Below are 14,314 nucleotides of genomic sequence, written 5' to 3' on the forward strand. Positions count from 1 at the left end.
AGAGATTCGATAAGGAATCGGTTCGATAAGAGGATTCGCTAATGGCATCGACATTGATAATTTCTTAACGAACATCATCCCTATCCTCCTTATATATATATATATATATATATATATATATATATATATATATATATATATATATATATATATATATATATATATATATATATATATATATATATATATATATTTATATATATATATATATATATATATATATAAGAAATACTTGAATTTCAGTGAATTACAGCTATATATACGTATATATATAGCTGTAATTCACTGAAATTCAAGTATTTATTTTATTATATAAATAAAATAAATACTTGAATTTCAGTGAATTACAGCTATATGTATACATATATATAGCTTCTATACATATATATAGCTGTAATTCACTGAAATTCAAGTATTTCTTATATATACACTACCGTTCAAAAGTTTGGGGTCACCCAAACAATTTTGTGGAATAGCCTTCATTTCTAAGAACAAGAATAGATTGTCGAGTTTCAGATGAAAGTTCTCTTTTTCTGGCCATTTTGAGCGTTTAATTGACCCCACAAATGTGATGCTCCAGAAACTCAATCTGCTCAAAGGAAGGTCAGTTTTGTAGCTTCTATAACGAGCTAAACTGTTTTCAGATGTGTGAACATGATTGCACAAGGGTTTTCTAATCATCAATTAGCCTTCTGAGCCAATGAGCAAACACATTGTACCATTAGAACACTGGAGTGATAGTTGCTGGAAATGGGCCTCTATACACCTATGTAGATATTGCACCAAAAAACAGACATTTGCAGCTAGAATAGTCATTTACCACACTAGCAATGTATAGAGTGTATTTCTTTAAAGTTAAGACTAGTTTAAAGTTATCTTCATTGAAAAGTACAGTGCTTTTCCTTCAAAAATAAGGACATTTCAATGTGACCCCAAACTTTTGAACGCTAGTGTATATATATATATATATATATATATATATATATATATATATATATATATATATATATATATATATATATATATATATATATATATATATAAAGGAAATACTTGAATTTCAGTTAATTACAGCTATACATATATATATATATATAATATTATATATATATATATATATATGTATATATATATAATATATATATATATATATATATATATATATATATATATATTAGGGCTGCAACTAACGATTAATTTCATAATCGATTAATCTGTCAATTATTACTTCGATTAATCGATTAATAATCGGATAAAAGAGACAAACTACATTTCTATCCTTTCCAGTATTTTATTGAAGAAAAAAACAGCATACTGACACCATACTTATTTTGATTATTGTTTCTCAGCTCTTTGTACATGTTGCGGTTTATAAATAAAGGTTTATAAAAAAAATAAAAAATAAAAATAATAAATAAATAAATAACCCCTGGAGTTGTCGGTCAGCGTCAGGACGCGAACTCATTGGATAGGAGGACTACAAGGGGCGGGGCTTGATGTGACAACCAGGGGGCGGGCCCTCTGCAGCCGGAGTGACAAGCCTGCATCTCAGTCACACACACACACACACACACACACACACACACACACACACACACACACACACACACACACACACACACACACACACACAGAGTGGAGTGTGAAGATGATGATGAAGATGACGATGAAGATGATGATGAGAACCTTCTGCATCCTCCTGCTATTCATTAAACTCACTGCGCTGCTGCACTCTCAGGTTGGACTCACCTGGAACACCTTTCTAAATACTTCTAATACTTCTAAATACTACTTGTACATACTTCATGTCACCTTTCTAAATACTACTTCTACATACTTCATGTCACCTTTCTAAATACTACTTGTACATACTTCATGTCACCTTTCTAAATACTACTTCTACATACTTCATGTCACCTTTCTAAATACTACTTCTACATACTTCATGTCACCTTTCTAAATACTACTTCTACATACTTCATGTCACCTTTCTAAATACTACTTGTACATACTTCATGTCACCTTTCTAAATACTACTTCTACATACTTCATGTCACCTTTCTAAATACTACTTCTACATACTTCATGTTACCTTTCTAAATACTACTTCTACATACTTCATGTTACCTTTCTAAATACTACTTCTACATACTTCATGTGACCTTTCCAAATAATACTTCTACATACTTCATGTCACCTTTTTAAATACTTCTAAATACTATTTCTACATACTTCATGTCACCTTTCTAAATACTTTCTTAATACTACTTCTACATACTTCATGTCACCTTTCTAAATACTTCTAAATACTACTTCTACATACTTCATGTTACCTTTCTAAATACTTCTAAATACTACTTGTACATACTTCATGTTACCTTTCTAAATACTACTTGTACATACTTCATGTCACCTTTCTAAATACTACTTCTACATACTTCATGTCACCTTTCTAAATACTACTTGTACATACTTCATGTCACCTTTCTAAATACTACTTCTACATACTTCATGTCACCTTTCTAAATACTTCTAATTACTATTTCTACATACTTCATGTTACCTTTCTAAATACTACTTCTACATACTTCATGTCACCTTTCTAAATCTACTTCTACATACTTCATGTCACCTTTCTAAATACTTCCAAATACTATTTCTACATACTTCATGTAACCTTTCTAAATACTACTTGTACATACTTCATGTCACCTTTCTAAATACTACTTGTACATACTGCATGTCACCTTTCTAAATACTACTTGTACATACTGCATGTCACCTTTCTAAATACTACTTGTACATACTTCATGTCACCTTTCTAAATACTACTTGTACATACTTCATGTCACCTTTCTAAATACTACTTGTACATATTTCATGTCACCTTTCTAAATACTACTTGTACATACTTCATGTCACCTTTCTAAATACTACTTGTACATACTTCATGTCACCTTTCTAAATACTTCTAAATACTACTTCTAATGAATAAAATTGCCTCTGCGCATGCGCATAGCATAGATCCAACGAATCGATGACTAAATTAATCGCCAACTATTTTTTATTTTTAAAGGTTGGCAAGTATGGAGGTAAATGGTCTCAGACTGGAGTTTACACTCGGACTTAGTTGAACCTCCAAACCGGAACACCGCCCACAAGCCCAGCGTACTTTTATTTTGAAATCTCCAACCTGAAAGTAGTTCTTCTATATCCGACACTCTCGTGGAAGCTGTCGGTCAAAACTTCTCCAAGTTGTGTTGAATTTTTTTTTTTCCCCCCCAACGAAGACCTCCGTTTTCTCAGGGCGAGTGTCCGCGTTAGGGCGCTCCCTCTGCGGCCTTCCTCCGCTCCGCGAGCCGCTGGCGTGTGTTAGCATCTGTTAGCCTGCGGAAGCTAACAGGCTGAAGGCGGAAGTGATTGTGCGTCTCGCTGCTTTTTGCTCTTTCCCACCGCCATTGTTTGGCCTGGAGCACAGTGCGGCATGTGGAGGGTGACTTTACAAGCCTTCAGTGCTCTGCTGCTGGCCTTCGTGTTGGACAAGTTAGCTCTGGGCTGGTTCCAGCACAGCCTCGCCGGCACCAGCACCAGCACGGAGCAACACGAGCAGAGCTGCTTCTGCCATGTAAGTCACACTTTGTATCACACTCGTCGTCGTCTGGGACTTCTTTTGAACACACCGCTTTCCTACGTCTGCTTACGTATGACGTCAGCGCTTCCAGAATGTTCGGCAGGCTTTTGACGTGTGTTATGCTAATTAGCAGCGTTGCTACGCAAGTTGCGCGGAAACATGTTCCGTTCTAAAAGACAGCTTACAATGTTGAACTTGTTCGTTAGGGTGCTAGTTTATGATGCTCATGAAGTCATTGTCACGCAAACATTGATCATCACATGTAAATAAATATTAGTCACGTGACGCGAAAGCAACGTGTGTGAGTGCACGAGCGTGGTGCGATGTGATTGGTCAGGGCGTATGCTAGCCCCGCCCTCTGCCCCTGGAGTTGTCGGTCAGCGTCAGGACGCGAACTCATTGGATAGGAGGACTACAAGGGGCGGGGCTTGATGTGACAACCAGGGGGCGGGCCCTCGGCAGCCGGAGTGACAAGCCTGCATCTCAGTCACACACACGCACACACACACACACACACACGCACACACACACACGCACACGCAGACACACACAGAGTGGAGTGTGAAGATGATGATGAGATGACGATGAAGATGATGATGATGATGACAACCTTCTGCATCCTCCTGCTATTCATTAAACTCACTGCACTGCTGCACTCTCAGGTTGGACTCACCTGGAACACCTTTCTAAATACTTCTAATACTTCTAAATACTACTTCTACATACTTCATGTCACCTTTCTAAATACTTCTAAATACTTCTAAATACTACTTCTACATACTTCATGTTACCTTTCTAAATACTACTTCTACTTACTTCATGTTACCTTTCTAAATACTACTTCTACATACTTCATGTTACCTTTCTAAATACTACTTCTACATACTTCATGTTACCTTTCTAAATACTTCTAAATACTACTTGTACATACTTCATGTCACCTTTCTAAATACTACTTCTACATACTTCATGTCACTTTTCTAAATACTACTTCTACATACTTCATGTCACATTCTAAATACTTCTAAATACTACTTCTACATACCTTTCTAAATACTACTTCTACATACTTCATGTTACCTTTCTAAATACTACTTCTACATACTTCATGTTACCTTTCTAAATACTTCTAAATACTACTTGTACATACTTCATGTCACCTTTCTAAATACTTCTAAATACTACTTGTACATACTTCATGTTACCTTTCTAAATACTACTTCTACATACTTCATGTCACATTCTAAATACTTCTAAATACTACTTCTACATACCTTTCTAAATACTACTTCTACATACTTCATGTTACCTTTCTAAATACTACTTCTACATACTTCATGTTACCTTTCTAAATACTTCTAAATACTTCTAAATACTACTTGTACATACTTCATGTCACCTTTCTAAATACTACTTCTGCATACTTCATGTCACTTTCTAAATACTTCTAAATACTACTTCTACATACCTTTCTAAATACTACTTCTACATACTTCATGTCACCTTTCTAAATACCTCTAAATACTACTTCATGTTACCTTTCTAAATACTTCTAATACAAGTTCTAAATACTACTTGTACATACTTCATGTCACCTTTCTAAATACTTCTAAATACTACTTCTACATACTTCATGTTACCGTTCTAAATACTTCTAATTACTATTTCTACATACTTCATGTTACCTTTCTAAATACTTCTTCTACATACTTCATGTCACCTTTTTAAATACTTCTAATAAAAGTTCTAAATACTACTTGTACATACTTCATGTCACCTTTCTAAATACTTCTAAATACTACTTCTACATACTTCATGTTACCTTTCTAAATACTTCTAATTACTATTTCTACATACTTCATGTTACCTTTCTAAATACTACTTCTACATACTTCATGTCACCTTTCTAAATACTTCTAATACTTATAAATACTACTTCTACATACTTCATGTAAAAGGTGCACACAATCACAGTGATACAATGATACTGAGTTATGAATTTGTGATGATACTGAGTTATGAATTTGTGATGATATTGAGTTATTAAGTTGTGATGATATTGAGTTATTAAGTTGTGATGATACTGAGTTATGAAGTTGTGATGATACTGAGTTATGAAGTTGTGATGATACTGAGTAATAATAATAATAATAATAATACCTGGGATTTATATAGCGCTTTTCTAAGTACCCAAAGTCGCTTTACATGTTAAAAACCCATCATTCATTTACACCTGGTGGTGGTAAGCTACTTTCGTAGCCACAGCTGCCCTGGGGTAGACTGACGGAAGCGTGGCTGCTAATTTGCGCCTACGGCCCTTCCGACCACCACCTATCATTCATTCAACATTCATTCACCGGTGTGAGCGGCACCGGGGCAAGGGTGAAGTGTCCTGCCCAAGGACACAACGGCATGGTAAGAGGCGGGGAGCGAACCTGCAACCCTCAGGTTTCTGACACGGGCGCTCTACCCACTACGCCATGCCGCCGTAATGAAGTTGTGATGATACTGAGTAATGAAGTTGTGATGATACTGAGTAATGAAGTTGTGATGATACTGAGTAATGAAGTTGTGATGATACTGAGTAATGAAGTTGTGATGTCTGGCAGCTGACGGGCGTTCTTGACGATTGTTTCTGTGACGTGGAGAGCATCGACCTGTTCAACAACTTTAGGATCTATCCTCGCATCAAGAAGCTGACAGAGAGAGACTACTTCAGGTACTACAAGGTACGACACACACACACGCACACACACACACACACACAGGGGCGAGGTGTTATTTGACTTTGATGGCGTGTTCAGGTCAACTTGAAGCGGCCGTGTCCATTTTGGCCAGATGACGGTCAGTGTGCCATTAAAGACTGCCATGTGGAGGCCTGCCCAGAGGTACCTTTCACCTTTCACCTTTCACCTTTCACCCCGCTCACATACTGACTGTTCTTCTTCATGTTCCAGAGCGAGATTCCTGCGGGCATCAAGTCTGGGAATTACAACAAGGTGAACACAGCTGACACACCTGCACACACTCACACACTTGCACACGCTCTTATGTGCAACAGTCCACCTGTGCACACCGCTTGTAAGAGTCCACCTTAGCCAGAGTCCACCTGTGCACACCGCTTGTAAGAGTCCACCTTAGCCAGAGTCCACCTGTGCACACCGCTTGTAAGAGTCCACCTTAGCCAGAGTCCACCTGTGCACACCGCTTGTAAGAGTCCACCTTAGCCAGAGTCCACCTGTGCACACCGCTTGTAAGAGTCCACCTTAGCCAAAGTCCACCTGTGCACACCGCTTGTAAGAGTCCACCTTAGCCAGAGTCCACCTGTGCACACCGCTTGTAAGAGTCCACCTTAGCAAGAGTCCACCTGTGCAAACCGCTTGTGAGAGTCCACCTTAACAAGAGTCCACCTGTGCACACCGCTTGTGAGAGTCCACCTTAACAAGAGTCCACCTGTGCACACCGCTTGTAAAAGTCCACCTGTGCACACCGCTTGTAAGAGTCCACCTTAGCCAGAGTCCACCTGTGCACACCGCTTTCTTACAAGCGGTCCACCTTAGCAAGAGTCCACCTGTGCACACCAGTTGTGAGATACCACCTTAGCCAGAGTCCACCTGTGCACACCACTTGTAAGAGTCCACCTTAGCAAGAGTCCACCTGTGCACACCGCTTGTAAGAGTCCACCTTAGCAAGAGTCCACCTGTGCACACCGCTTGTGAGAGTCCACCTTTGCAAGAGTCCACCTGTGCACACCGCTTGTAAAAGTCCACCTGTGCACACCGCTTGTAAGAGTCCACCTTAGCCAGAGTCCACCTGTGCACACCGCTTGTAAGAGTCCACCTTAGCAAGAGTCCACCTGTGCACACCAGTTGTGAGATACCACCTTAGCAAGAGTCCACCTGTGCACACCACTTGTAAGAGTCCACCTGTGCACACCACTTGTAAGAGTCCACCTTAGCAAGAGTCCACCTGTGCACACCGCTTGTAAGAGTCCACCTTAGCAAGAGTCCACCTGTGCACACCGCTTGTGAGAGTCCACCTTAGCAAGAGTCCACCTGTGCACACCGCTTGTAAGAGTCCACCTTAGCAAGAGTCCACCTGTGCACACCGCTTGTAAGAGTCCACCTTAGCAAGAGTCCACCTGTGCACACTGCTTGTAAGAGTCCACTTTAGCAAGAGTCTACCTGTGCAAGGCTCCACCTGTGCAAGGGTCCACCTGTGCAAGGGTCCCCCTGTGCAAGAGTCCACCTGTGCAAGGGTCCACCTGTGCAAGGGTCCACCTGTGCAAGGGTCCCCCTGTGCAAGAGTCCACCTGTGCAAGGGTCCCCCTGTGCAAGGGTCCACCTGTGTAAGGGTCCCCCTGTGCAAGGGTCCCCCTGTGCAAGGGTCCACCTGTGCAAGGCTCCACCTGTGCAAGGGTCCACCTGTGCAAGGCTCCACCTGTGCAAGGCTCCACCTGTGTAAGGGTCCACCTGTGCAAGGGTCCACCTGTGTAAGGGTCCACCTGTGCAAGGGTCCACCTGTGCACAAGGGCTTGCAAGAGTTTACTTTCCTGATGAGTAGTAGAACTATTAGAAGAATGGAACAATGCAGCCTGTCAATCATGCTGCACCCTCCAAAACAATCTTTCATGCTAATGCTAACTGCTCGCGGCAGATAGCTTTGCTAAGTACTGTTAGCAGCTGCTAACTTGGACTTTTATCTGCTCTGGAAGTTTCCATGAAGAGGCTGAAGGCCGAACAGTCATGTTTGTTTTGGAAGGTTACTCTCTAGATTAAGTCCATCTGTGGGCGGCCATCTTTTTTATTCCACAGCTGCGCACACAGGGTCGAATGTCACACACACATATACACACACACACACACAGACACACACAGGGTCGAATGTCACGCACACAGGGGCGAATGTAACGCACACACACACACACACACACACACACACACACAGGGTCAAATGTCATGCACACACACACACACACACTTACACACACACAGGGTCAAATGTCACACACACACACACACTTACACTCACACTTACACACACACACACACACACTCACACTTACACACACACTTACATACAAACTTACACACACACACACACACACTCACACTTACACACACCTACACACACTTACACGCACACACACACTTATACACAAACACACACTTACACACACACACACACACACACACACACACGTGTTACGTCCTGGAGACCAAGTAGTGGGTTCTAACACGGTCCTGGAGACCAAGTAGTGGGTTCTAACACGGTCCTGGAGACCAAGTAGTGGGTTCTAACACGGTCCTGCTCTGTGCTCAGTATTCCCAGGCTGCCAACAACATGGCCGACATGGCAGAGTGCCAACAAGTGGAAGAACTTGGCGCCATCAACAGCACGCTGAGGTGAGCGCCTGCTGATGACATCATCACACTCGTCTGACACACATGACTTCCTACTATTCTCTTCCTCTTTCAAGTATTACCAGTTCAACTAGTGCTCTGCACTTCATCATATGTGGGCTGTATTACTAGTTCAACTAGTGCTCTGCACTTCATCATATGTGGGCTGTATTACTAGTTCAACTAGTACTCTGCACTTCATCATATGTGGGCTGTATTACTGGTTCAACTAGTACTCTGCACTTCATCATATGTGGGCTGTATTACTAGTTCAACTAGTACTCAGTGTAACAGTGAAGTGGGAGAAGGCGACGGCACGGAGGGCAGGGACGTCGTGGTTATTGAAATATATGTGAAGTGTGTGTTTAAACCGGGTGTATAGGGTGTGACTATGTGCAGCAGGTATATGAGGAGTGTTACCAGGTGGTGTTGAAGGTGCGTGTTGAGATCGATGCGGAAGTCCAGAAAGGGCAAGGCCGGCTCGGAGGTCCAGGGACAGGCAGGAGGTCAGGGGCTGGAGCGGGCCGTTGTGGTCCAAAGGCAGGCGTGAGGTTTAGATCCAGGAAGGCAGCAGAGAGTCCAGAGGGGATCCAGGAAGACGAGACACACATCTCGAAACCAGGGGATGATGAAGGGTTGCTGGATGACTACACAAGACAAGACACAGTAAGCACGACGGAGGGGAAACACAAAGAGCGAGGAAGCACATGGGCAAAGAAGCGAGAGACGTGAGAGGCCTTCTGTACAAGTACAAGTAGCTATGTTCTGGCACTGGAAACGCAGGACGCGCTGGTTTATTAAGGCAGGATTCTCAAAAGCGTCAGGTGTGTTGATAGCACGCGCGGCTGCAGCATGAGTGGAACGCCCCTGGGCGTGTGCTGAGGTGCTGAGTGAGAGACGGCAATTGTATTAACCGTAACCCTCTGCACTTCATCATATGTGACTGTATTACTAGTTCAACTAATACTCTCTACTTCATCATATGTGATCTGTATTACTAGTTCAACTAATACTCTGTACTTCATCATATGTGGGCTGTATTACTAGTTCAACTAATACTCTGTATTTCATCATAAGTGGGCTGTATTACCTGTTCAACTAGTACTCTGTACTTCATCATATGTGATCTGTATTACTAGTTCAACTAGTACTCTGTACTTCATCATATGTGATCTGTATTACTAGTTCAACTAGTACTCTGTACTTCATCATATGTGACCTGTATTACTTGTTCAACTAGTAGTGTTGCGTACTTGTGCATGTTACTAGTGAAAGTAGTGTTGCGTACTTGTACATGTTACTAGTGAAAGTAGTGTTGCGTACTTGTACATGTTACTAGTGAAAGTAGTGTTGCGTACTTGTACATGTTACTAGTGAAAGTAGTGTTGTACATATTACTAGTGAAAGTAGTGTTGCATACTTGTACATGTTACTAGTGAAAGTAGTGTTGCGTACTTGTACATGTTACTAGTGAAAGTAGTGTTGCGTACTTGTACATGTTACTAGTGAAAGTAGTGTCGCGTACTTGTACATGTTACTAGTGAAAGTAGTGTTGCGTACTTGTACATGTTGCTAGTGAAAGTAGTGTTGTACATATTACTAGTGAAAGTAGTGTCGCGTACTTGTACATGTTACTAGTGAAAGTAGTGTCGCGTACTTGTACATGTTACTAGTGAAAGTAGTGTTGCGTACTTGTACATGTTACTAGTGAAAGTAGTGTTGTACATATTACTAGTGAAAGTAGTGTTGCGTACTTGTACATGTTACTAGTGAAAGTAGTGTTGCGTACTTGTACATGTTACTAGTGAAAGTAGTGTCGCGTACTTGTACATGTTGCTAGTGAAAGTAGTGTCGCGTACTTGTACATGTTACTAGTGAAAGTAGTGTTGCATACTTGTACATGTTGCTAGTGAAAGTAGTGTTGTACATATTACTAGTGAAAGTAGTGTCGCGTACTTGTACATGTTACTAGTGAAAGTAGTGTCGTGTACTTGTACATGTTACTAGTGAAAGTAGTGTCGCGTACTTGTACATGTTACTAGTGAAAGTAGTGTCGCGTACTTGTACATGTTACTAGTGAAAGTAGTGTTGCGTACTTGTACATGTTACTAGTGAAAGTAGTGTCGCGTACTTGTACATGTTACTAGTGAAAGTAGTGTTGTACATATTACTAGTGAAAGTAGTGTCGCATACTTGTACATGTTGCTACTGAAAGTAGTGTTGTACATATTACTAGTGAAAGTAGTGTCACGTACTTGTACATGTTACTAGTGAAAGTAGTGTCGCGTACTTGTACATGTTACTAGTGAAAGTAGTGTTGCGTACTTGTACATGTTACTAGTGAAAGTAGTGTTGCGTACTTGTACATGTTACTAGTGAAAGTAGTGTTGTACATATTACTAGTGAAAGTAGTGTCGCATACTTGTACATGTTACTAGTGAAAGTAGTGTTGCGTACTTGTACATGTTACTAGTGAAAGTAGTGTTGCGTACTTGTACATGTTACTAGTGAAAGTAGTGTCGCGTACTTGTACATGTTACTAGTGAAAGTAGTGTCGCATACTTGTACATGTTACTAGTGAAAATAGTGTTGCGTACTTGTACATGTTGCTAGTGAAAGTAGTATTGTACATATTACTAGTGAAAGTAGTGTCGCGTACTTGTACATGTTACTAGTGAAAGTAGTGTCACGTACTTGTACATGTTACTAGTGAAAGTAGTGTTGCGTACTTGTACATGTTACTAGTGAAAGTAGTGTTGCGTACTTGTACATGTTACTAGTGAAAGTAGTGTTGTACATATTACTAGTGAAAGTAGTGTTGCGTACTTGTACATGTTACTAGTGAAAGTAGTGTTGCGTACTTGTACATGTTACTAGTGAAAGTAGTGTCGCGTACTTGTACATGTTACTAGTGAAAGTAGTGTCGCATACTTGTACATGTTACTAGTGAAAGTAGTGTTGCGTACTTGTACATGTTACTAGTGAAAGTAGTGTCGCGTACTTGTACATGTTACTAGTGAAAGTAGTGTCGCGTACTTGTACATGTTACTAGTGAAAGTAGTGTCGCGTACTTGTACATGTTACTAGTGAAAGTAGTGTCGCGTAATTGTACATGTTACTAGTGAAAGTAGTGTCGCGTACTTGTACATGTTACTAGTGAAAGTAGTGTCGCGTACTTGTACATCTTACTAGTGAAAGTAGTGTCGCGTACTTGTACATGTTACTAGTGAAAGTAGTGTCGCGTACTTGTACATGTTACTAGTGAAAGTAGTGTCACGTACTTGTACATGTTACTAGTGAAAGTAGTGTCGCGTACTTGTACATGTTACTAGTGAAAGTAGTGTTGTGTACTTGTACATGTTACTAGTGAAAGTAGTGTCGCGTACTTGTACATGTTACTAGTGAAAGTAGTGTTGTGTACTTGCAGTAATCGGAGCAAAGAGGCGTTTGCTGACTGGGCGAGACACGACGACGCTCAGGATCATTTCTGCGAGCTGGACGGTGAGTAGGAGTACTTTGCTCAGTGGCGCCCCCTCAGGGAGGCGTGTGCATTGCTGACCACTGACTTTCAGACGAGATGTGTCCTGACGCCGAGTACGTGGACCTGCTGCTCAACCCGGAGCGCTACACGGGCTACAAGGGGCCATCGGCCTGGAGGGTGTGGAACAGCATCTACGAGGAGAACTGCTTCAAGTCAGTGACCACGCCCCCTTGACCACACCCCCCTGGACGTATTGTCACATGACACCTCACATGTCTTTGCAGGCCCAGGTCTGTGTACCGACCTTTGAACCCGCTGGTCCCCAGCAGAGGTGAGTCATTTAAGCTCCGCCCATGCACTCTCTTTCCATTGGTCAGCCGGATGCCGCGTGACATCACATCCCTGGGGGCGTGGCTTCATATGTAGCGGTCATGTTGACCACAGCGCCACCTGCTGCTTGACCTGTGCTGTCACCGAGTCACGGGCTTGTTGTTGTTTGTTTCAGGAGACGAGGATGGTGAGTAGAGGTCAGGTGACGTCACATGCTTGTGTGTGAGAGGTCAAAGTGTGATGTCGTTCCAGGCGAGGGCTTCTACGACTGGCTGGAAGGTAACATGTTGCTGTTTCCTACTTCCTGCGTGTCCACTGACTGATGCTTCTGCTGTCAGGGTTGTGTTTGGAGAAGAGAGTTTTCTACCGCCTCATCTCAGGCCTGCACAGCAGCATCAACATCCACCTGAGTGCCGAGTACCTGCTGGACGGTAACCACTACACCCCTGACCCGCCACCTGCACACGCTACATTCTTCACTGTGTGTGTGTGTGCATGCAGAGGGGTGGGGCCGCTCCGTGTGGGGTCCCAACGTGGAGGAGTTCCGTCGCCGCTTCGACACGGCGGAGACAAAGGGCGAGGGCACGCGGCGCCTAAAGAACCTCTACTTCCTGTACCTGATAGAACTGCGCGCGCTCTACAAGGTGGCGGCGTACTTTGAGCGCGTGGTGGTGAACTTGTACACGGGCAACGCTCAGGAGGACGCCGCCACCAAGGAGCTGCTGCTGCACTTCTTCAACGAGCTCAAGTAAGCCACGCCTCCTGTCGCCGTCGCCGCCGCCCAGCTGACTTCCTGTCTCCTTCTAGAACCTTCCCCATGCACTTTGATGAGAAGTCCATGTTTGCTGGGCACCAGAAGGAAGCTAAGAGTCTGAAGGTAAAAATACACAGTACTTTACAAAGTACACGCAAGTACTCACAGCACTTCCATTTCTTTGTGATATGCAAAGATAATATTTACTTTTACAGCATTTGAATTTATATATTTAGTACATATTTATTATATTGATTTATTTTTTTAATATATACAACAATATATATATTGCGTTGTTGCATAAACATTTACTTATATATATACATACACTGTGTATATATATATATACATACACGTGTGTGTGTGTATATATATATATACACGTGCGTGTATACTGTATATATACTGTATATATATATACATGTGTGTGTATATATATATATATCAGTGACGTGCAGTCACTAGAGGCAGGTGAGGCGGGGCCTCACGTGCCATCATGGAAAGAAAAAAAATGTAAAAAGAAAAAAAATGTATTAAATTGTTATATGTATCCAGTGATTATACTATAAAGTTATTTTCCATTTAACTTCACCAGTTTTAGATTATTTTTATTCAAAATCGCTGAATTTTCACATTTGCCGTTCAAATACTGAGAAGAGACGGTGCGGTGATCAGCAGCCAGTTGAGGCACGTCATTCAGTTGTGCCTCAACATGG

At 41.6% G+C, this 14,314-nt stretch overlaps 1 protein-coding gene across 4 annotated transcripts in view; it reads left to right on the forward strand.

The window, feature by feature from the left end:
• Positions 1–1,606: 1,606 nt before the first annotated feature.
• Positions 1,607–14,314, forward strand: part of ero1b (endoplasmic reticulum oxidoreductase 1 beta) — a 16,377-nt gene continuing 3,669 nt past the window's right edge. Inside the window, exons 1-13 of one of the 4 annotated variants that reach the window (XM_062032693.1) lie at positions 1,607–1,738; positions 6,241–6,360; positions 6,436–6,519; positions 6,589–6,630; positions 8,954–9,036; positions 12,461–12,534; positions 12,606–12,726; positions 12,799–12,845; positions 13,020–13,031; positions 13,097–13,123; positions 13,183–13,275; positions 13,346–13,592; positions 13,652–13,721. In XM_062032693.1, the coding sequence (XP_061888677.1) occupies positions 1,649–1,738; positions 6,241–6,360; positions 6,436–6,519; positions 6,589–6,630; positions 8,954–9,036; positions 12,461–12,534; positions 12,606–12,726; positions 12,799–12,845; positions 13,020–13,031; positions 13,097–13,123; positions 13,183–13,275; positions 13,346–13,592; positions 13,652–13,721 (1,110 nt within the window). In that variant the 5' untranslated portion in view covers positions 1,607–1,648. Of the gene's footprint in view, positions 1,739–3,067; positions 3,626–4,139; positions 4,294–6,240; positions 6,361–6,435; positions 6,520–6,588; positions 6,631–8,953; positions 9,037–12,460; positions 12,535–12,605; positions 12,727–12,798; positions 12,846–13,019; positions 13,032–13,096; positions 13,124–13,182; positions 13,276–13,345; positions 13,593–13,651; positions 13,722–14,314 lie in introns of those variants that run through there. The other 3 variants (XM_062032692.1, XM_062032691.1, XM_062032694.1) reach the window with 3 other exon arrangements.

This window comes from Entelurus aequoreus, linkage group LG22 (genome assembly GCF_033978785.1).
Source record: "Entelurus aequoreus isolate RoL-2023_Sb linkage group LG22, RoL_Eaeq_v1.1, whole genome shotgun sequence".
Lineage (NCBI taxonomy): Eukaryota > Metazoa > Chordata > Actinopteri > Syngnathiformes > Syngnathidae > Entelurus > Entelurus aequoreus.